The sequence below is a fragment of the Callospermophilus lateralis genome, chromosome 1 (genome assembly GCF_048772815.1).
Source record: "Callospermophilus lateralis isolate mCalLat2 chromosome 1, mCalLat2.hap1, whole genome shotgun sequence".
NCBI classification, from domain to species: domain Eukaryota; kingdom Metazoa; phylum Chordata; class Mammalia; order Rodentia; family Sciuridae; genus Callospermophilus; species Callospermophilus lateralis.
The window spans coordinates 177,974,245-177,998,748 of NC_135305.1; the positions used below are offsets into that span (position 1 = coordinate 177,974,245).

Below are 24,504 nucleotides of genomic sequence, written 5' to 3' on the forward strand. Positions count from 1 at the left end.
GACCTCTGAAATCCTGAGACCTCTAATAAACATTTCCTCCTCTACAGTTTTTCTTGTCAGGTCTTGAAGTCACTACAGTGAAAAAGCTGCCTAAAATGTCTACTTACCTGGGCCTTCCCAGGTGTGGCTCCGTCTTTCAACAAGACCAGTTAAGGATCTGGCCAGAGCCATGCGATCGATCGCATTTTACTTTTTTTTTTTTTTTTTTTTTTTACTAGCTCGTAGCTCTGTTTGCTTTTGCTTGACTTTGTTTGTGGAAGCATGATCTTCATGTGAGGAGCGAGATGGCCATAGCCAGCTCAAGCAGCAACACCACATCTTGGGTCCCTTGATGTAGAGTGTAGGCACCTCTGTCTCCCAGCATTCCCTGAACAAGGCCTCTGATTGGCCAGCTTGGGTCACGTGCGGCTCATAGGAGCCCTTGATTGGAAGTAGTGGAGAATCTGGGTGTTGGTACTGAAACAAGAAAGAAGATGCTAAAGCCACCTATCCACAGCATCTGCTGAAAGTGACAGCTGATGCTTACGTGTGTGACATACATGTATGCATTGATGTCCTCAGGTACTTGCCACCCCCTTTTCCTTCCTCTTGAGAAAATAAAATGATACAGACAATCAGGCACAAGCTTATTATTCAGGTAACCTTAAACCCACCTGATTAGAAAAGAGAGTCCCTTGCAAAGGTGAGTATTTGTACCAGTAGAAGTGACTTGTATGGGGTTGGGGCTGTAGCTCAGTGGCAGAGGGCTTGCCTAGCACACGTGAGACATGGGGTTCGATCCTTAGCACTGCATTTTAAAAAATAAATTAATAAAACAAAGCCATTCTGTCCATCCACGCATACCAAAATAAAAAATAAAAAGAGGTGACATGTATGGTACATGTCACAATTGCTAGGGCGCACAAGTCCTCTGCCTGTGGATGGATGTTATGAAGGTAATGTGTCAACATGGTTTTGACAGAAGCCTACTTATTGAAATCACATTCAACTGCTTCCTGACAGTCACATGTTGGGGTCCCAGCCATGAAGAAGTCAGCAAATTTCTCTGTATTCACATGGAGCTCAAGTTTCTGATGGGGAGATATACAGGTAACTTTTGAATCAATTAAAAAAAAAAATTCAGATACAGAGTGCAATAAACAAAATAAAACTGGGTAGTGGGTCTGTCATTGCCCAATATTGTACCCATGAACCATTTGTGGATATTTAAAGCTAAATTGAAATGAATCAAAATGAAATAAAATTTAAAAATTAGTTCTTCAGTCGCACAAGTGACATTTCATGTGCTCAATAGCCACATGTGGCTGGTGGCTACATTTGTATGGACACAGAACATGTCCATCATCATATGAAGTCCTGTTGGATGGTGCTGGGCATAGCAGCAGCTGGACTCATACCCTAGGGGGTTTTAGGGAAGGTCTTACTGTGAATCTGGCGTTTTTATTAAGATACAAAGCCACCCATGTGAAGATTTGGTGGGGAACAGCATCCCTGTTAATAACAAATAGCAAATGCAAAGATCCTGGGGTGGAAATGAACTGTACCTGTTTGAAGATCCAAAGATGGCCAGTGTGTCTGATTGAGTTGGAGAAGCAGCAAAGAGCTAGATTAAGTATGACCTTGAGTTTTGTTCCACATTAGTGGAAAATCATTGTTTAAGCAAAGCAGCAACGGCTTTGATTTTAAAAGGCTCATTCTGGCTGCTGGGGCACAAGGACTGAAGCCACATATTGAAGGCCTTTAGAAACCACTTGATAAACAAAAGAATGAATGGAAAGCCCAGCCAGGCTGGGGTATCCATTAGTCTTGAATCTCCTTGTGAGGGATTTTAGGGCCCTGATTGGAGCACCTGGAGGGTTTTCTAGCTGCTTTGTGAAGTTACCCATCATGGCAAGAGACTGAACAGCAGCCCTGAGGGCCTAGACCCTCGAACTCTGTTCAGTTCCTATCTCTTTAAGTCAGAAATTGGCTCCTCCTTAGTCACTCTGAGTTCCTGCTGTGCTCTGTGGACCAATGTGGGGCAGCAATGCTCACACAATCCTCACTCCCCTCTGCCTCCAAACTCTTCCAGTAGTTCAGTACCACATGGTGTCTGAACTCCAGTTGCAGTGTCAGAGGAAAGAATGGCTGTGGTTCCTGCACACTTATAACCTCATCCTTTAGAGAAGAGGGCCTGTCAGCTCCATAAGCACTCCCATGGGTGGGCAATGACCCCTAGGATAAGCACTATGTAGGGTAGGCTGTGAAGCTGTTAGGAGCACCCCACAGTGACTCCCAGTCAGGGAGGCAGAGGTGGCTGTCCCAAGGACGTGGGTCTGAGGAGACAGGAGGACTGTGTAAGTAGAAGCCGGAGAGTATGTTCTGGACAGGGGCAGCAGCCTGGACAAAGGGTCATAAGCACTGATGACCAGCCGAGATCAGGGTGGCTGGGTGGAGGGTGGAGAGGGAGGTGGTGCTAGGTGTGGCTGCCAGGAGGGCAGGGCCTCCTCCGCCTGAGCTGGTAAGGCTCCTGTGTCCTAGGAGCAGTGGGAAGCCCCTGAAGGACTGCATGCAGCTGGTGGTCCACTCACTCAGGAAGCTCAGTCTCCTGTTAGAGAGGACCCAGGTGTGGAAGATGAGGCCCTCCTCATCTTACCTGTTCAGACATCTCCCTCCACCTTCTGCCTGCCTGTCAGCACCACCACAGCAGAAACTGCTCTCGTTTGTTGAAACCCTAGCAGGTGGAACCCTACGAAATTGCCAATATACAACCGTTCTGACACACAAGGAAGTCAGTTTTAGCTAGGTGTGTTAGTGTGCACTTGTAATCCTAGCTATTTGGGAGGCCAAAGAGGATCACAAGTTCGAGGCCAGCCTGGGAACTTTAGTGAGACCCTGTCTCAGTAAAAAGGACCGGGGTGTAGCTCAGTGGTAGAGTACTTGCCTGGCATGCTTGAAGTCCTTGGATCAACCCTCAGCACCACCCACACACATATACAAAAAGGCAGTGTTTTGTACCGTTAAACCTAGTACTCTGTGTTAGGTCCCTGACCAAGTGCGTTTTAACCTATAACCATCTTTTTTTTTTTTTTTTTTTTTGGTACCAGGGATTGAACTCAGGGGCACTTAGCCCCTGAGACACATCCCCAGCCCTTTTCTATATTTTATTTTGAGACAGGGTTTCACTGAGTTGCTTATGGCCTTGCTAAGTTGCTAAGGCTGGCTTTGAACTTGGGATCCTCCTGCCTCAGCTTCCAGAGCAACTGTGATTATGGGGGTGTGTGCCACCACGCCTGGCAATCATCTATTCTCCAAGACAACTTCACAATACTATGGGCAGCTGTGAACCCATTTTAGGGATGAGATAGCAGCTTCTGGCTCAGCAGAGGAGCTGGGATTTGAACCCAGCATGCTGAAGTTAAACACTCTACTCTGAGGCTCTTGAAATGAAATGCCAAGTGGCCAGCTCGCCTGCAGAAGGCAGCCGTCCAAGGCCTGCCTAAGTGGCTTGTTAAGGAGGCTGTTAGTACTTGGACTTGAGGACTCTCAGAGGCTAGAGATTCCAGATGGCTGGGAAAGGGACATTCATTATCTGCTTTTTAAAAAAGGAACTGTGACACTCGGGGAATTATAAGTGAGTTAATGTAATGTTAATACCTAGAAATATTCTGGAACAGATCATTTAAAAATCAATTTTCACATATAAAGAGAAAATGAGATTATTGAGCAGTAACCAGACGGCACTAGACCTTGGGCGAGGGGCTCGCCTGAGTAGCTAGTACATGTCACTTCCGTGCAGGATACACATGCATGGGGAGTTGGATTTTTGCTTGGCTCATTTGGAACTAATATTCCTATTAATTTTTATTTTCTAATCTAAGTTGTAAAAAGCTGGCCATCATCCCAGAGCAGGAGTGGCGGGGGGAGCACTAAAGAAGAGAGAACCAAAATCCATTAAGAGCCTGCTGTGGGCACTTTGCCCGCTACATTTGTGCATTTTCTGCCATTCCATCCTCAGAAAGCCCTGAAGAGGTAGGTGTTACCACTCCCACTTTGGGTCAGAAGGATGCTAGATGTTTTAGGATGCAAACATGGTGACTTCCCTGAAGTCCCTGCAATCGTGGCCAGACCAGGGTGGTGTCTGACTTCATGATGGAATATGGAGTGAAATCCAGGCAGAGAGAGAGGCTCTGGATGAGAAGGAGGTGTCTCAGATTCCTCTCTTGGCTGGGAACTAATTTGCAGAGAGGGACATGTCTTCCTGGCTGACAGTGAAACATAAAAATGTTCCCTAAGTAGTATAGAAAAATAGTATCCATCTAGTTATTCATCCCATTGCCTTTGACTGACAGCTTCTAGGCCCTGGGCTCGGTGACAGAGACCAGTGTTTCTGGGAAGGACAGATGCTCCGGGAGACCAGGAACCCAAGGTTTCTGCCTGCTCTTAGAGGTTCACCATACAAAACACACCTTCTGAGGATTTCCACTGGGGTGAATAGAAAAGGGCCAAAGAATCCACTGAGAAGGGGAAGGGCTTCTGGGGGAGTGGGCGAGTCCAAGCCTTGCAGGCCAATGGAGCTACTCAGCATGGATGCCTGAGTTCTTACCTATATCATGTTGGATGCTGATTACAGTGGTAGAGTTCCCAGTTACTACATTTTACAGATGAAAAGACTGAGGTGCTCTAAGGAAAATACAAATATCTGATTATCCTAGATATGAATATCTTATTATCTCTCAATCATCTCTCCTGTTTCTCTGGAGGACCCTGACTAATGCAATCACTTACTGAATGGGCACATGATTTGCTGCTGACCATGGGTCCTGGAACCAGTTCTAGGATGGATTTTGTGATGTTGTCAGGTTCAGTAGTGAGTGAACCTGAGGAGAAGCATAGATCCACCTCTCAGGGAGTTCACGGTAGGTTGTCTCTGCAGCAAGCGCACACAGGAAGTAATTAGAGAACTTTCAATGCAGAATTCAATTTCCAAGCCAAAACGTGCGGAGCAGATACTTTTTCTCCATGAAGCAGGTTCTTTGCAACCATGTCTTGGAGCTCTGTGATGTGACTTACCCAGCAGGAAGAGGAAACAGTGGCCACCCCACACTGATATCAGTTGGGGAGACCAAAAGAATCCCCATGTTGGGTCTCAGCCAGAGATTCAGATTTAATTGCACCGAGGTTTGGCCAGAGTTGAGAAGCACTGCCTCAGGACATGTTGATGTATGAGATTAGGTGCATGTCACATGGAAAGAGTGAAGAGGGAACCAGGGCAAGGTTCAGGAAAAACTAGACTCTCTTCTTCCAGCTGTCTGTTTGTGTAAATAAAGTTTTATTGGAACACAGCCACACCCATTTGTTTATGTATTGCAATGAGGTTGCTTTCAGTTAAAACAGCCAAATTGAATGTTGCAACAGAGACTGTCTGGCCTGCAAAACCTAAAATGTTTATTATCTGGCTCTTTACAGAAAAAGTTTGCCAACCCCCAAACTGGGGAGTGATGAGTTTTCAAGGATGTGGGTGGTGTGGGAAAAACTGGGCCACCAGTCAGAGGATGGCATGCTTTCCTGGGGCTGAGATACTGCCTCAGAAGCCTTTGTTATGCTCGAATTCGGGACCCCCAAAGACCACCAGAGACCCAAGATCGATGTAAACAGCAAAGAGGTGTTTATTGCGAGCTAGCTCCGTCCTCCGCGCACACACACAGCAACTGGTGACGCTGAGAGGCCCGGAGCCCAGGGTTTGCAGCAGTTTTATACATTCTTTGGAGAGGGCAGGGACTTCACATACATCATAGCATCCCTTAGCAAATCATCACACACCGCGGGAAAATCAAATAACAACTCTAAAACATGATTAGCACATTCACTGGCGGGAACAAGTTGGGTAGGGGTGATTGGTCAGTACAAAAGGGGTATTCATTTGAACTGATTGGTTTGAGCCAAGAGGGGTGTACGTGCTGAAGTACATGGTTTCCCAACTTGTTATCAACCACCATAAAATACTGGGAGCGTCATCTGGCTTCCCAGGTATTTCCCTGTCTCATGCTGATTGGTGGCTGCTAGGAGGCTGCTATGAATCCCCACCTAGCCTGACTGAGTCAGGGACACCTGGTGCAGCAGATCTCTCCTGTTATTTGTAGATAAACAACTTAGCAGGGTGGGAATGTGCCTAGGAGTGCTCTGTGGGTCTTTCCAAGGACTAAGGTCATGTCCCTTCCTTGGACAGGTTTTGCTCTGAGATAGAGGCTGGTTTTTCACCTTCTCAACACATACAGGCTGTTACCCCCAGCCCAGCAGAGAAGGCACACAAACGAAACCTTCTCACCATCTAGTGACTCTACTGAATCTGAAACTGGACCTACTGGCACCCCTGTCAGAAGTGAAAGTTGGGGCTGGGGATATAGCTCAGTTGGAAGAGTGCTTGCCTTGCGCGCACAAGGCCCTGGATTCAATCCCCAGCACCATAGGGGCGGGGGGCGGGGAGTGAAAATTGCTACCTTCTGTGACTGTTCATTGAAAGGGTGGGTGGCCAATAGGATGCCCTGGTGGCCCTTGGGGAAGCCACAGTATTGCTGAGTTTGGCCTTGTTCTCTTCATCTTATGAGGTCAGCACAGCCCAGCAGTTCCGGTCCCTTCTCAATTCACCTTTGCCCCACTTCTTTGAACCCACCCCTCTTTCCATATTTGTGACAGAGGCCCGTGCATCTATGTGAGTTTGTCCCCGACAACTTTCACTTTCCTGAATCCATGGGAATCACTGCCTACAGCGTGGGTCTTCCTAACCTGCCCGGTCACTTTCCTGGGCATCACAGAGCCAGGGGTTGACTATGAAGATGGGTTCATGGAAAGCAGATCCTGTGATAGACCTGGACCAAATGGATTTGGACATGGTCATTTGGTCTGTCAACCAACATATGATTATCAGATATCTCTGTGCCAGGGCCTGGGGATACAATAGTGAGTGAACATGGGCACAACTCTGGTTGTGCAGCTGGTCTCTTATGGGGGGAACTGTGTGTGACTAAAACTGTCAAACAAGCATATGTAAATGACCCCCTTGTTACTTCATGGACAGCTACATGTCAGTTAAATCTGGGGAATTCTGCCTACAATATTCCCCACCAAACTTAAAGTGTACAGTGTTCATTCTCAGAATGAGTTGAAGGCTCTGAGAAGTTCTGCAGTGAGGGAACTCTCTGTGCTTTTCCTTAAACCCAGCTCTCCCTGTGTTTCCCAAACTTTGCTGCTTTCAAAGATTTTTCGTTGTCAGCGTTCTATGGAGCGGCTCAGAGTTTCACAGATCATAATTTGTAGTCATTGCTCTGGGACACAGCAGAGAAGTGCCACTCCTCATGCTGTGCCGAGAGAGCCACTGGAATCCCGAAAGAGAGGTTGCCACTCTAATTTGCTCTTTACTCTGATATCTTCTCTGAGGTCCTCCTGCCTGTCCCCTTCCTGCCTGCCTGCTCCCAGACTTTTATTCCTGCTCTCTCTCCCCATCTTATTGGCACCCCATCTGCCAAGGCTTGGTCCTGGTGCATCTTTGCTGAAGATCCTTTTATTCAGAGAAAATGTTATTGTTGTTTTAAATTTCTGCTTCTCACATATCCTATAGCACCCTGCAGGGATTGGTCAGCTCTATCCCAAAGGCCTAATATTTTGTAAATTTCTGATACTTGAAGCTTTGCCGCAACAGCCAGAGTTGTTCATTGGGTGCCGTCTATGGCTGCTCTCAAGCTGTGATGGCAGAATTGAATCATTGCCATAAATACCCTATAATCCACTCCATAGCCTGAAATATTTACTGTCTGACCTTTGCCAGAAAAGTTTCGCCCAGCCCTGCCCTGTTGAATGACTTCAGCCATTTCTTCATGGAACCAGTTCATTCTGAGATGAGAGATGGGTCAGGTTCTGTGAACGGCAGCACACTGGCCACGTTGCCCCTGGTATTTTATGTGCCATATTTTATCCCCTGGATTAGTTTCCTTTGTGTCCTCTTCCCACTCAGTAGGTCATCAGATATACTCACAAAAGGATTAATTTATTCTGATCCCATATCAGACAAGGATTCAGAAATATTGAGGTGACTTGGCTAAACACATCCTTTCCTCCACTGATCCTAGGGACAAAACCACTTTGACCCTCTTCGGGACACCAGTGCATTCCAAAGCCTGCCAAAGATTCTTCTAGTGTTTAATGGAATCAGCCTTTTCAAAATCAATACAGACAAACAAATGGATTTGGGGAGGAGAAATAGAACACAAAGTTCCAGAAGAATATAACAGCTGTCCCCAGTAAAGGATGACAGCCAGTAAACCAAATCCTGCTCCCCTACCTTTCTGTCCTCACTTCATTTGCATTCTGGTCTGTGGGGATTATTCAATTAAAAGACAATTTAGAAGCTGCCTCCAGAGAGCCCTGGGTGAACCATGGTTTCATTGTCCTTTTCCCAGCAGGCCAAAGCTTTGTTTTGTTAATGCAACTCCCAGTTCTAAGAGAGGAGGGAGGTGATGATTTGGGAAAGTGCTGATAATCTGTGCAGAGCTTCTATGGAAAATGAAGACTTCACTTAACACTGTGCTTGGGGGAGAAGCCTGCTGCAGTGATTCCTAGAAAGCAGATTTCTGGAAGGCGCAGCCCTCACTACTGTCTCCTTGGCCTTGGGCGCTTCTGGAGTTGGTCAGGGTATTGCTGCATTTCAAGGTGCTTCCTTGGGTTGGTGTTTCAGTAGGAAGACCACCAGGCTTTTTCTTGTTTCTGGATGCTATAATATGGTTAATTCCGCTTTACAAAATGGTTAAATTTGGAATTCATTCACTTGATTTCCATCTCTGTAAAGTTCTTTTGTATTTTTAAGTTATAGATGGACACAATACCTTTACTTTATCTATTTTTCCATGGTGCTGAAGATTGAATCCAGTGCCTCACATGTGCCAGACAAGCACTCTACCACTGAGCCACAACCCCAGCCCTCTGTAAAGTTCTTAATAATTCAGAAAGAATTGAAAGATTGTTTTGTGACTTCCATTTTTTTTTAAATTGAGACATTAATTTGTAAAGTAAAATAGAATATTTTCTAGCATAAAATCCACTGAATACTGGTAAATGGATATACCCAATAACACAGGCTTCACCAAGACACAATATTTATTACGCTCCAGAGCTCTCTTGTACCTCCCAGGAGACCCCCACCTGCCACCCAGAAGCTACCAGATGACCATCACAATTGCCTGCTCTGGAACTTGATACACATGGACTCACATATGCATACTCTATTGTCTCTGGTTTCTTTCACTTATAATGTTTGTGAGATTCATTCCTATTTTGAGTGTATCAGTAATTTGTCCCTGAATAATAGTCCATTGTTTGGATATCATAGATTCCTTTATTTCACCTGTTTATGGATTTTGGGGTTATTTCATATTTTGGCTATCATGAATGGGCCTTTCATGAATATTCACATAAATATTTTTGTGGGCATATGTTTTCATTTCTCTTCGGTAAATACCTAGGAGTGGAATTGCTGGGTCAAGGGGTACTAAACACTTTATAAGAAGCTGCAAAATGTTCTTCCAGAGTGTTCATAGACATTTTATATTTTCATAAGCAGTATATGAGATTTCTGGTTACTCTACATCATAGGTAACATTTAACATCATAAGGATTTTTAATTTTGGCTATTTTGTGGGTATGACATGGCATCTGATTGGGGTTTTGGGGGGTGTTATTTTGCATTTCCCTGTTGATTAATGATGTGGAACACAGTTCAGTCTGGATATTGGCCGTTAATATACCTTCCTTTGTAACATGTGCCCATATTATGGTTTACATTTTAAGATAAGTTGTGAGAGTTCAGTACACATTCTGAGGGCAAGGCATTTGTCAGACTATTGTATTATAAATACTTTTTCCTTAGCAGTGGCTTTTCTTTTTGTTTTATTAATGGTAAATGTAATGATCTGAAGTTTTGAATTTTCCTAAAGTCCAAATTATAAATTTTAAAAATTGTGAATGCTTTTGTATCCTAAGAAATCAATGTCTACCTAAAGGTCACATGGGTATTTTTCACTTTTTTTCTAGAAATACTATAGGTTTCGCTTTTTCATGTGAGTCGTATCATCCTCCTTGAATTAATATGCATATGATGTGACTTAGGAGTTGACGATGTTGTTCTCATATGTTTAGTCATTTGTTTCAGTACAATTTGCTGAAAATAATTTCCCCATTGCTGGGAGTTGTGACGCATACCTGTCTGTAATCCCAGTGCTCTGAAGGCTAAGGCAGGAGGATCCTGAGTCAAAGCCAGTCTCAGCAATTTAGCAAGGCCCTGAGAAACTTAGCAAGATTGTGTCTCAAAATAAAAATAAAGTATGAAAAGGGGTGGGGATATGGCTCAGTGGTTAAGCACTCTTGAGTTCCATCCCTGGTACAAAAAAAAAAAAAAAAAAATACAAAATACCCCAAACTTTCCCCATTCAATTATCTAAGCATCTTTATTGAAAATCAATTGACTAAATATGTGTTGCTTCATTTGTGGACTTTCTTTCATTCCAATGATTAGTCTATTTTAATGCCCATACTACATTGTTTTAATTAATTAGATTAAGAATTAGTCAGGGATGCGAGGCTTAGCATTTTTTATTCTTAGTTTTTTTTTTTTATTATTTAGCTACCTTTTGTTTTCATATAAAATTTAAAATCAGTTTGGCAATTTCTATAAAGAGTTTTTTGCTATTTTGATTGGGAGTTTATTGAATTTATAGGTCCCTTTGGGAATAATTGTCATCTTCGTAAAGCATTTTCCGATTCTTCAGCAAAGTCTCTCTCTCCATTTATTTCAATTTTCTTTAATTTCTCACAGACATATTCTATATTTTTCAGGCATTTCACAGATTTTAAAAATTAATGCCTAAGTATTTTATGTTTCCATGCTATTGTAAATGCTATTGTTTTCAATTTCAGTTTCCAATTGTTCTTTTTTTTTTTTTTAATATATTTTTAGGTGTTGATGGACCTTTATTTTATTCCTTTATTTATATGTGGTACTGAGAATCGAACCCAGTGCCTCACACATGCTAGTGAAGTTCTCTACCACTGAGTTACAACCCCAGCCTCTCCAATTGTTCTTTATTAAAATATTGACATAATATGTGTGCTTTGCCCAGTTGTTAGGTGTGTAGTTGAATAAATATCAACTAGGTGAAGTTGGCAAATAGTGTTGCTACCTGATCAACCCCCAATGAAAAATCCTGAACACTGAGTCTCTGATGAGCATCCCTGGTAGAGACCATTGTAAAAGGTTGTTGAACTCCTTAATGGAAGAATTGAGTGCTAGTTGTGTGACTGCACTGGGGCCAGGCTTTTGGAAACTTGGAACAGTATTCCTCTGGACTTTATCTAATTTACCTCTTTCCTTTGCTGATTTTTGCTTTGTTTCTTTTTTAGTGCAATAAACCTTTTAACAGAATCAACATTTGGTTTCATTGATGTTCTCTATTGCTTTCCTATACTCAATTTTATTGATTTCAGTTCTGAGAATTAAAACAAATAAACAAACAAACAAAAAACCCACACACACACATTATTTCTTTATTTCCGCTTACTTTGGATTTAGTACAATCTTTTTTAGTTTCCTAAAGCAGAAACTTAGATGATGGATTGCAGGGGTTTTTTTCCTGTTACATATATACTCAGTGCTACAAATTTCCCTTTAAGCATTGATTTTACTTCATCCCATAAATTTTGATCAGTTGTATTTTCATTTCTGAATTTCTCATGAGACTTCTTCTTTGATCCATGTGTTATTTAGCAGTCTGTGGTTCAATCTCTAGTATTTGGGGACTTTTTGTTATTGATTTCTAGTTGAGAACAGACTTTGTATCACTTTCATTTTTTTTTTTAAACTCCTGAAGTTATGTTTCATGGCCTCAAATGTGGCCAGTCTTGGTGAATGTTCCATGCTGGATCTTCATGCGCTTGAGAAGAAAATGTATTCTACTCTTTTTAGGTGAATATTCTATAAATGTCAATTAGATCCAATTGATAGTACTGTTCATTTTGACTATATTCTTGCCATTTTTTGCCAACTGAATTTGTCACTAACTGATAAGGGGGTGTTGAAAACTTCAGAGTAATAGTGAATTTATTCATTTATCCTTGCAGTTCTATTGATCTTTACTTCATGAATTTTATAGTCTGTTGTTGCCTGCACACATTTTTAAGGGTAGTTGTATCTTCTTGGGGGATTTACCTCTTTATGATTAGTTGTGCCCATCTTTTCCCCTGATAATTCTCGTTGGTTTAAAATCTTCTCTGTCTGGAATTAATGTAGCATCTCCAGCTTTTTGATTAGTGTTTGCATAGTGTATCTTTTTGCATCCCTTTGATTTTAATCCACCTGTTTTTATGTGTAAATTTTTTAAAGATAAAATATAGTGGGGTCTCGTTTTGAGTGTTTTCTTTTTTTTAAATCTATTATGACAATCACTTTCTTTTAAATTGTATTGTTAGGCCTGGTTCAGTGGCTCATACTTGTAACTTCAGTGACTTAGGAGACAGAGGCAGGAGGGTCGTAAGTTTGCAACTTAGTGAGACCCTGTCTCAAAATAAAAAAAAAAAAAAGGACTGGGAAAGTCGCTTGGTAGTGAACAAGCCCTGAGTTTAATCCCCAGTGCCAATAAATAAATGAATAAATATACAGATTATTAACATTTAAAGTACTTATTGGTATAGTAAGGTTAATATGAACCACATTTGTAACTTTTCCATTTGCTGCCTTTATTTTTTTTGTTTTGTTTTGTTTGTCTTTTATTATTTTTCTGCCTTCTCTAGTTTTAACTGAGCATCCTTATGTAATTTAATTTGCTCTCCTCTTTTGGCACATGAATTATACTTCATTTAAAAATTATTTTGATAATTTCTCTGGAGTTTTTAATATACATTTACAGTTTTCAGTTTTAATTTTAAGACTTTATTGTAATTTAATTTCCTTTTTAAATATATTTTATGGTACATTATAACTATATATAATAGTGGGATTCATTGTGACATATTTGTACATGCACGTAATATAATTTGGTATATTTCATTTTCCACTACCTCCCCTTTCATTCTCTTCTCCCTCCCCTGGTTCCCTTCCTCTACTCCACTGATCCATTTTCTAATTTCATGAGATTTCCCCTTCCCCACATTTTTATTTTCCATTTTCCTGTCTGGCTTTCACATCTGAGAGAAAACATATGACCCTTAATTTTCTGAGCTCTGGCGTATTTTGCTTAACATAGTGCTCTCAAGTTCCATTCATTTTCCTGCAAATGACATATTTCATTCTGTGGCTGAATAAAATTCCATTGTGTATGGATGCCACATTTTCTTTATCCGTTTATCTATTGATGAACATCTAGGCTGGTTCCATAGTTTGGCTATTGTAAATTGTGCTGCTATAAACATGGGTATGCATGTATCACTATATTTATGCTGACTTTAATTCTTGAGGATAAATACTGAGGAGTGGTATAGCTGGGTCATATGGTGGTTCCAATCCTATTCTTTGGAAGAACTTCTGTACTGATTTCCATAGTAGTTGTACTAACTTACCATCCTGTTGTTGAGTTCACTTTCAAGTAATCCTCTACCACTTCATGAATAGTACCTTTAAACTCGTGAAGTTATGTTTTATGGCCCCAAATGTGGCCAGTCTTAGTGAATGTTTCAAGTCGGATCTTCATGCACTTGAGAAGAAAATGTAGTCTACTCTTGTTAGGTGAATATTCTATAAATGTCAATTAGATCCAGTTGATAGTACTGTTCATTTTGACTAGATTCTTGCCATTTTTTGCCTACTAAATCTGTCACTAACTGATAAGGGGGTGTTGAAAACTTCAGTGTAATAGCAAATTTATTCCTTTATCCTTGCAGTTCTATTGATCTTTGTTTTAACTCATTTGTACTGCTTCAGCAGAATTCAGATATTGAGGGTAACTGATATTGAGTAATTTATAAAGAACAGAAATTCATGTTCTCATAGTTCTGGAGGCTGGGAAGTCCAAGTTCAAGACGCCAGCAGGTTCAGTATCTGAAGAAGGCCACTGTTTTCCCAAGATGACACCTTGATGTTGCATCCTCCAGAGGGGAGAAACACTGTATCTTTACATGATCAGAAAGCAAAAGAGCAAAAGGGGATGAACTGTCTTTATCAAACCCTTTTATAAGGACATATGATTCCATTCACAAGGAAGGGACCTCATGATCAAAATCACTTCTTAGTAGCCCCACTGCTTAATACTATCACTTTGCCAACACCTAAATTTTGGAAGGGATACATTTAAACCATGGCACAGAATATTCCCCTTTCCTCCTTCTGGTCTTTTATTCATTTAACTTACCATAAACTATAATCACTCTACTCTCTTTTTGTTTGCACAGTTTCTGAAGTGAAGTCTGATGTGATGTTTATCCTTATTTTCCTCTAGGTAATATTTTTCTCCCCTCTAGCTTCTTTCAAGAATTTATCTTCGAGCTGGGCAAGGTGGCTTATAGATGTAATCCCAGTAACTCTGGAGGATGAGGCAGGAGGATTGAAAAATCAAAGCCAACCTCAGGACCTAAGCAACTTAGTGAGATCCCGTCTCAGAATAAAAAATAAAAAGGGCTGAGGATGTGACTCAGTGGTTAAGTGCCCATGGATCCAATTTCATGAACCCTCCTCAAAAAAAAAAATTGATTTTTGAAACTTGACTGTGATATGCATAGGTGTAGATTTTTGAATTATTCATTGTGCTTGGTGTTCTCTGAGCTTCCTGGGTCGTGGTTTAGTGTTTGTCATTAATTTTGGAAAACTCTCAGCCATTATTACTTCAGATATTTTTTTGATTTCCTTTCTTTTTTCTCCTTTTGGTATTCTAATTACTTATTTTACTCCTTTTATAATTGTTACAATTCTTTGATATTTTATTCCTTGTTTTCCTTTTTGTTCTTCTGTTTGAGATGCTTCTATTGACATGTCTTTGATCTCACTGGTTCCTCAGCTGTATCCAGTCTCCTGATGAGCCAGGGCAGTTTTGATTTCTGTTACAGTATTTTTTTATTTTTTAGCATTTGATATTGCTTTGTTGAATATATCCATCTCTCTGCTTATATTATCTATGTGTTTTTTGCATATTGTCCACTTTTTCCATCAATGGTCTCATCATATTAATCATATAATCATAGCCTGATCTGTTAATTCCAGCTGTGGCTGTAGTTGACTCTCTTTCAATAATACCATAGAACATAAGAACACGAATTCTGGATACAGCTCTTCTGGGTTTGAATTCTGGCTCTGCTTATCAGTTGTGTAATCTTTGGCAAGGTGCATCAATTCTCTGTTCCTCAGTGGCCTCATTTGTGAAGTGAGGAATCTCATAAAAAATCTTTGAGCTGGGCAAGAAGAACCAAATGAATTAGCCCCGAAAAGCTTAGAATAACTTTCAGCACCAAGTGGACATTTTATGTAGGTTAGATCATGAAGACACAGCCCTTTGTAAAAGGTACCCACACACTCCCATGTGAGGGCCTTTGTCTTCTTGCTCTCTTTGGGATGCTTCTTCCAGGTGCCCAGCCAACTGGCTTCCTCCCTGTGCAGATGTCACCATGGTAGCATGCTACATGTAAAAGCATAGTCCTTCCACAGTCCTTCTGCTCTTCCCCTTACTGATTTGTTATTTTTCCATAGCAAACAGGGATGACTTAATGTAGATATACCTATTATTTTTTTTATTGATTTTTTAAGCCTCTTCCAACTTAGATGTAGGCTGCATTAGGGCAGGATTTATCTCCCAAATTAAAGAATTAAAATATTTTAGGATGATTTTTCTCTATTTTCACATAAGAAAGTACCATGCAGCTCCTTAAATTCATGTTCTTTCAAGAATATCTAATGATTTTGGCAAATATTTATATAGTGCTATCACACCTGTGCCTACAAAGCCACAGACGGTCTCTAAGACTTGAAGAGATTACAGGAGTAGAGTAGGGCACATGACCCATGCTCTGGCTTGTCTGAGTTCACAGTCTTCCTCCCTGAGCTGCGTGTAACATTTTCTGACTTTTTCTTTCAGTATGAATACTTCAATGCCGTGCTGATCAATGAAAGGGACAAAGACGGGAATTTTTTGGAACTGGGGAAGGAATTCATCTTAGCCCCCAATGACCATTTTAATAATTTGCCTGTGAACATCAGTCTGAGTGATGTCCAAGTGCCAACCAACATGTACAACAAAGGTAAGAGCCCCTGCTACTGTTCCTTGTAGAGGTAGAGTTGGGGGCTTAAGAGGCAAGGGTTTGGAATATAATGTTGTTGTTGTTCTTTCTTTTTTGAAAAATATAATTATAAGCCAAGTATGTCAAGCAGCAACTGGGTAGGTGAAGCCCTGTGCCTGCTCTTCTTAGAGAAGCAGGACTGCTGTTTCCAACAAACCCCTCACATAAAGTCTAGAGATTGGTAGACTTTTTTCTACTGAAGGCTCTGCAGGTCATATATTGTCTGTTGCAACTGCTCAACTCTGCTGTTCCCGCACAAAAGCAACCCTAGACAATAGGTAAGTTAGCTGGCATGGCTGTGTTCCAGGACAACTTTTTATCTGCAAGTAGGCATGACTGGATTTCACCTGCAGGCTCTGATTGACTGAGCCCTGCATTAGCCTTGCTCTGATCCCTGAAATGGTATGTCAGGGCAGGGCCCCGGAGCTTCAGGGATTGCGATTGCATCAGCTGCAGTATTTCCTTAGACCACAATACAGCACAGACTGTAGCAGAGGTCCTTGTCTCCAGGATTGTGACTCCTTGCCTCAAGTCTTCACACAGACCCCTCGAGTTCTTTTCCAGAAATTCTCATCTACCCACTCAATTTGGGATTTTAGTGGCTGAAGACTGGACTGTGGCCTCTGGCGGGGGTTGGGGGGACCTTGCCTTCCACCTGTTTCTGGCTGTGTCCTAGGGTGTGTCCCCTCATCCCTTTGCATCACAGTTTCCTCTCTGTGATGTGAATGATAATAGTGTCTGCCTCCTGAGGCTTTTGGGAAGCCCAAGTGAGATGACATTTCCACCCTCACCATTCTTCATTTGAATTTTGCTCTGCTTTGTCATACCTGGAGTCTTCTAAACAAATGTTTCCTGAGATAAGCAAGTCAGAAAGTCATGATGTCTTTAGAGGAAAAATCTACCCCGTTGTCTGCCATCAAGGTTTCAAAGATATCAGCAGCAGTTTTTATCACAGCATCCCATTTCAGAATTCTAAGTGTGTAGTAGTTGAGAGCAAGGGCTATTGATTTGGACCCTGCTCTTCCTTGTACAGGCTGTGTGATCCTGGGTGCTTTGTCTCCTGAGCTTAAGGATTCCAGCTCCCTCAGAGGGTTGTTGAGGGGCGTGTGTAGCCCTTAGCGCAGCAGTAGCTCACAGAAAGTACTCAGTGCATTTTACCTATCATTGCTATTATTGGGAAATAACATGACTATTAATCAAGCTTCTGACTTGTTCTAGGTCACTGTTTAAGGGTCTCAATCAATAATGAAAGGGCTTCCAACTCACTGTTTCTGAAGCATTTCTTTTTTGCCTGCTCTTTATGGCTGTATCCTTACTGTCTCCCTTTCCTGCTTTACCTGTTACCCATCCTTAAGATTCAGGGAAATAAGTCCCTCCTCTCATTTATTGTTCCAACAGTTATTGTCATAGTGTCAGTGGTGAGCTAGACACAGCTCTTCCCTCAAGGGGTTCACAGTTGAATTGGGAACAAACAGGTAATGAGATCATCAGAACACCAGGTGGCATATACTGGCTACAGTAAAGGAAAGCCAGGGGACAGTGGGAAAATTAAGGAGGGGACCTGCCACTTGCTCATGAGGGTGGGGCCACAAATAGACCTTTCCCCCCCCCCCCCCCTCTCCCCTTTGGAGAATTGATATTAGTCTGAATAGCCATCAGAGGACTCTGGACAGGGCTATGTCCTGTGCTCTAATCTTTACTTTGGTCTCTTCCTTAAGGGACAAAGGGAAGTGAATCTCAGAAGGCTGAGTTCAGCTTTGTTCAGTGGGGCTTAGTCCTTTAAGGCAATCTTGTCAGCTGATGAAGACCTAAATGAAACTGTCCCTTTCTGTGCACTGTGGCTGGAAGCAAGCCATCTTCTTAGCATTAAATACATTCTCATCAGAAGATGAAAAATTAACAAGATTTTACAGAGCAATTTTACGCATAAAACCATTCACAATGATCTTTTAAAAAACGACAGCTGCTTCAAGGTTGCTTGAGCCATTAGCACCATTATAGAGATTTAATTGCACCCTGAGATTTAAAGGCATAATTGTACCTGCCAATGTTAGCAATACGCAAGGGACCTGAGCCACCATTGATCACACAGGCTGTTGAGTTGTGTTTGTGAGGATCGAGAGGCAGAGTCCTAATGTTCCAGTCTCTTGAGCAATGGGAGGTAGGGGATGACATTTAATGTCTTCCTCCGTAGCCTGCATGGGACCTGTCCATCATCTTCTACCCAGATTCCATCGCCACCCATTCAGGCTGTAAGGCAAGGACCAGGGTCAGCCAGGTACTCTATCTTCTCTCAGCTGCCCAAGGGAGAGGGAAGGGAACTTCGGAAAATTCTTGTCTTCACTCTATCTAATTCAAACCAGCCCCGCAGCCTTTTCTCTTTTCAAACTGAAGAAATGCATTTCATGTTTAGAAAGCCCTCCAGCACAGATCTAGTTATTGATGACATGTACTCAAAACACATGCTCCAAGCTTGGTTCCTGGAGATCCTGCCCACTAACAAAGGAAACCAATACAAGGTCATTCTTTCTTAGCAGCTGGGACCCTGTGGGCACAGAGCAGAGCAGGTTGATACTTCTTAGGAGCTATTGTGTGTTATGTTCTTGGGCATAATTTCAGCTCTAGATGGAACTGGCTGGTAAACTCCTGTTTTCTCCCATGTTCTGCTTCCTTGGCTACTAGGTCAATACCTGCCTCTGTGGTTGCTTTTGTCTTAGACACTGAAGAGACTTGTAGCTTCAAAGGTGGTGGCTCCTGGGCAAGAACTACAGTCTTAGGGTCTTTAGAAATGCATTTTAAAGGGTTCTCAAGTGCCCAGTTGATAGATGCAGCAACTTATTTACAACAGATACTCCTTGTGGGAGACTTTTCTTTCTTTCTTTTTTTGGTGCCAGAGATTGGACCCAGGGCCACAGAACAACTGAGCCACATCCCCAGCCCTTTTTTATGTTTGATTTAGAGACAATGTCTTGCTAAGTTGCTTAGGACCTCACCAAGATGCTGAGGTTGGCTTTGAACTTGTGATCCTCCTGCCTCAGCCTTCTAAGCCACTGGTGTTACAAGCATGTGCCACTGTGCCCGGCTCCCAGGGGAGACTTTAAAGACTGAGGGCTGATACCTTCAAAGCTGTGTGTGACTCCATGTCTTCCACCAGGAGACACAGGAGGCTTCTGTGAGAACAGCTAAGATCTGGCAGAGGATGCACATAAAGCCAAGCCCTCCCCCCGCTTTTTAAGTACTTTCTTGGCTGAAATTGTTTAAAATTCACATGTACACACACACTTATATGCATATTATATGTTATCTGTATGTGTTTGTGCGTATGTTTGTATCTCTGTGTGTGTGTGTGAGAGAGAGAAAGAGAGAGAGAGAAATAGATGGGCTCTACTCTCAGTCAAACCTCTTCTCACTTTCCACCTGTGTTCACTCAGGTGAAATCCCTTCTGTTCATGGAACGTTCATGCCTATTGTCCCTTCTTATCCAAATGTCCATTCTTAAGAAGCAGATCAACTGGGTGTGGTGGCGCATGCCTGTAATCCCAGGGGCTCAGGAGGCTGGGGCAGGAGGACCGCCAATTCAAAGCCAGCCTCAGCACTTAGCAAGGCCCTGAGCAATGCTGGGAGACCCTGTCTCTAAATCAAATATAAAAAAGGCCTGGGGATGTGGCTCAGTGGTTAAGTGTCCCCTGATTCAATCTTTGGTTAAAAAAAAGAAAGAAGCAGCTCAGAAGCCTTCATTCCTTCAGCGTGTGGTTACTGAGTGGCTTTTCTCTGTGCCTTTGTTCTGGCACTGCTTTCTTCTCCACTTGGAGTTCTCTGAGGGCGGGGAGCCTACTGATTCAGCCCTGCGCCTCCTTTTTCCCTGGGCTTTCTGTTCCTTACATAGTGTGTTTTCCACCCTGATGTCTGTGCCTCCCGGGCTGGGAAGAGTCAGCCACAGCCCTTGCCTTCCCATTGGTGCTTGCAAACAACAGAATCATACCCTGGCTAATTGAAGTGAAAAGACATTGGGTGGTTCACAGACTCTTCAAGAAAGAAGAAGAAGAAGAAGACTTGGAAGATGGCCGGGAGGGAGGATACTTGGGGCCCAGAGTCTCCCTCATATCCAGCCTAGTGAGGACCAGTCTGGAGAGGACCACCAAGCCTTGCCCTACCAATATATCTGTGACTGTGTAAAATGTTTGTGCCTCATTGTCTTCCCTCATAAATTGGAGCTGCCAATCATGGTGGCCTGTTTGGTGTGGCGTTGAGAATTAAGCATGTAGAATGATGCCTGGACATAATGGTGACCCAGTGTGCAAGTGCTTTGTTTTGAATGTGTGTTTCTCTCCACAACGCGTATGTTGAAACCTGATCATACAGGGCATGGTGTTAGAAAGCAGGATTAGATGATTAGGTGCTGGGGCTCCAAGCCTGAGAAGCATTTTGCTGGGGATGGGGGATTGTGGAGCAGGCGGTGTGGGCTGGACCCCAGCAGCAGCATGGATAGCCATTGCTCTATGGGAACTCAGAAAAGTAGCCATGAAGCCTGGGAGGGCTGGTTGAGCAGAGGGGGGTTGTGAAAACAATCAGGAGATCCTGGAAACCAAGCGGATAGGCAGAGTATGTTCACAGCTTTGCTGCAGAGAGACTTGGGCATTAGAACCCAGGGACCCCCATCACGTTGAAGAAGAGGGAGGAGGAGCCCAGAGGAGAGGCATGTGCATGGCCGAGGCCTGGATGACTATGGTGGGAGCCCCAGGGCCTGGGACCCCAGAGAACAAGGCCTAGTAAAGAATGTTGGTTTCATGAGGGCAGGAGCCCCAGCATAATACCCCTTATACAGTAGGTACAAAGTAAGTACCCATTGCAGGGTGGGTAAATGAATAAATACTGCAGTTTTTTTTTTTGTTTGTTTAAACTTTCCACTTTGTCCTCATACCACAGATGAAGAAAAGACACAGGCCTGGCATGGGGGTGCACGCCTATGATCCCAGAGGCTCAGGGGACTGAGACAGGAGGATCGCGAGTTTAAAGCCAGCCTCAGCCACTTAGCGAGGCCCTAAGCAACTCAGCCAAAACCCTGTCTATAAATAAAATATTTAAAAAGGGGCTGGGGATGTGGCTCAAGGGTTGAGCGCCCCTGGGTTCAATCCCCAATACCAACAACAACAAAGACACCGGAAGTAACCTAAACTTGTTTCTTCTTTCTTCCTTTGTGGGGCACTGGAAGGTCTCTGGGAGAAGTAGAGTGTCCAGCAAAGGGAAGGGGGACATGTGCCTTGCAGGCTTAGCCCAGACCATTGCTGGACTCCGCAGCAGGGTGGCCAGGAATGCGCTGGGAGCCTCTGCTGTGCTGGGGGCCGCCCCAGAAAATGAAAACAGCATGGGGAAAAGGAAGGCTGATAACCCCTGTGGCAGAGCCCAAGGAATCACTCTATCTGTTAGGACCCAATGTGTTCTTCTAGAAAGCCCAGGGAAGGAGCGAGGGTCCCATGAGGCGGAACTGGGGCCCCTGCCTAGAAGCCGCATGCGCTTGCTGTGGAGGACAGGCAGGATCGCTGGGTTTGGATTTGTTAGATGTCTCAACCTATTTTTCAAATGTTGGGTTTGATAAAACACACAAAATGTGTTTTGCCAAGCACTTTTCTCCTTAATTACATGTGTATATTTTAAGGGAAATTTAATCCATATGTTTCTGATTCGTCTACACGGAAATCATTAAAATGTTGTTTTCTAAGAGCCATTTGACGTGCAAGAAGCTGCACAAACCTTTTAGAAAGCTGCTTAATTGTTTTTTTTTTTTTTTTGCTTTATTTTTCCTTTGCGTGTGTGTGTGTGTGTGTGTGTGTGTGTGTGTGTGTGTGAGGGAGAGAGAGAGAGAGAGAGAGAATGCACAAGAAAGAATGACTGACTCGAGGGAGTCAAAAACAAATTCCAACTCAAAATGACTTCCTTCTCCTTGGAACTCTGAACTGAATCATTTGTAGGCTTGAAGCTTGCTCTCTGGTCTATTCCAGCCCTACCTGAATGTAAATATGACATGGCCCAAAATTGGAACTGGGAGGCCAGGTCAGAGACTCCAGGTGAGGACACTGTGCTTTGGTTCTAGACAAAAAACGTCAAAACCCTCCACCCCATGGCTTTTTGCGTGACCACAGTCCTCACTAAGTCCCAGCGCACCTTCCTAATCCACAGTTTGCTTTTCCAGGAGTCCCTAGTCTATCAACATGAGCACAGAGGATTAAGGTGTGTGGTAAGACACACGTAAGATAGAGTCACTGAAGTGACAGCACATTTGTGTCATCCTCAAGTTCCCACAGTCTTTCTCTTCTGGTTTGGAAATGATATTGTATTTATTTAAAATTTGTTCTAATTAGCTATATGTGTCAGTAGAATGCATTCTGACCCATCATACATGAATGGAGAATAACTTCTCTTTCTTTGGTTGTACATGATGTAGGATCACACCAGTCATATAATCATATTACTAATGTCTGATTCATTCTACTATCATTTTTATCTCCATACCCCCTCCTGTCCCTTTCTTTACTCCCCTCTCTCTAATCCAAAGTACCTCTGTTCTAATTCACTTATTGTGAATTAGCATCCACATATCAGAGAGAATACTTGGCTTTGGTTTTTTGAGATTGGCTTATTTTGCTTAGCACGATATTCTCCAGCTCCATTCATTTACTGGCAAATGCCATCATTTCATTCTTCTTTAAAGCTGAGTAATATTCCATTGTGTATGTATACCATATTTTCTTTATCCATTCATCTGTTGAAGGGCACCTAGGTTGTTTCCATAGTTTAGCCATTGTGAATCAAGCTGCTATAAATATTGATGTGGCTACATCACTGTAATATGCTGATTTTTAAATCCTTTGGGTATAAACCTAGGAGTGAGATAACTGGGTCAAATGGTTGTTCCATTCCAGGTTTTCTGAGAAATCTCTATATGGCTTTCCAAAGTGGTCACACCTATTCATTAGTCCCACCAGCAATGTATGAATGAAACTTTTCCCCCACATTCTCGCCAACATTTATTGTTGCTTGTATTCTTGAAAATTGCCATTCTGACTGTAGTGAGATGGAATTTTAGAGATTTTTTTATTTGTATTTTTCTAATTGCTATAAATGTTGAGCATTTTTTCATATGTTTGTTGATCGATTGAATTTCTTCTTCGGTGAAATGTTGGTTCAGTTCCTTAGCCCATTTATGGGTTGGGTCATTTTATATCACAGAGTAAAAATTCACAGTTTGAGGGGCCTGATTCAAGTTCTAATGGCGTTTCCTTCACTTCCGAATGTGTGCACTCTGGCACACAGGTGTAGGTCTGCATGAAGGTGTATGTATAAATGCGTCCATTTGTGCTGGTATTTACTTAAACGTGCTGTTAGTAAAAGATGGGTTTCAAGTGACCCTTCATGCCCATCAGCTCCAAGTTTAGTCTAGAAATTGCACCTGAATGGCTGGATGGATAATGAGCAGATGGATGAGTGAATTACTTACCTAGAGCCATGCTCATGCACTTAGCTGTGAGGTGCAGGGTGCAGGCAGTAGTGGAGACCACCCTCCTTCACATCCGCACCCAACATCAGCCTCTGTACTGGTTCCAGGTCTAGAGAGGTGACATGGAGCAAGTTTCCAAACATCACTTTTCCTTTTAGTTAATTGTTCCCCAAAATACAAGTGGAAAGAGCGTTTGGATTTCTACACAAAGACCTCTGAAACAATGTTCCTGTCCCCCTGGTCCCTTTTTATCCAAGCCACTGCTCTGAGCACCTCATTGTCTCCATCCTAGTCTGTTGTGGGACTCTTCAGAGGCATCTGGGACTCTTTGGAGAGCAGCAGGTGGGGACTGGCACCAATTCTGTGTACCCGAGTACCAGATTGGAGGGCTGGGGAAAGCAATTCACTCTCTGAGCCTGTTTCCTCACCTGCAAGTATAAAGTGTCATGTTGAGCTTTAGAGGAGGGGAAGACACAGCATCCAGCACCATGCCCCCCACACAGAGAGCAAGATGCTCATGGGCCCCCCCACCCCCACCTTCCACACCAGCTTCCAGGCCCCTGTAAACCTCAAGGTTTCCCAGCCTTGCCCTGCCCAAACCTGCAAGGGATGCTCACTCACACCCAGAATCCCCTGCTTCAGCAATGCTTGCAGGATAAAGCACAGACACCCTTGCAGACTGGCTCCAGCAAACCCATGTCCTAACTTGCTCCCCTTCTTCCTGCTCC

General features: G+C 42.8%; 1 protein-coding gene across 1 annotated transcript in view; it reads left to right on the forward strand.

The window, feature by feature from the left end:
• Cacna2d3 (calcium voltage-gated channel auxiliary subunit alpha2delta 3) overlaps positions 1-24,504 on the forward strand; it is an 870,922-nt gene that overhangs the window by 316,482 nt on the left and 529,936 nt on the right. Inside the window, exon 5 of the mRNA XM_076868261.1 lies at positions 16,080-16,242. Coding sequence (XP_076724376.1) covers positions 16,080-16,242 — 163 coding nt within the window. The remainder of the gene's footprint in view (positions 1-16,079; positions 16,243-24,504) is intronic.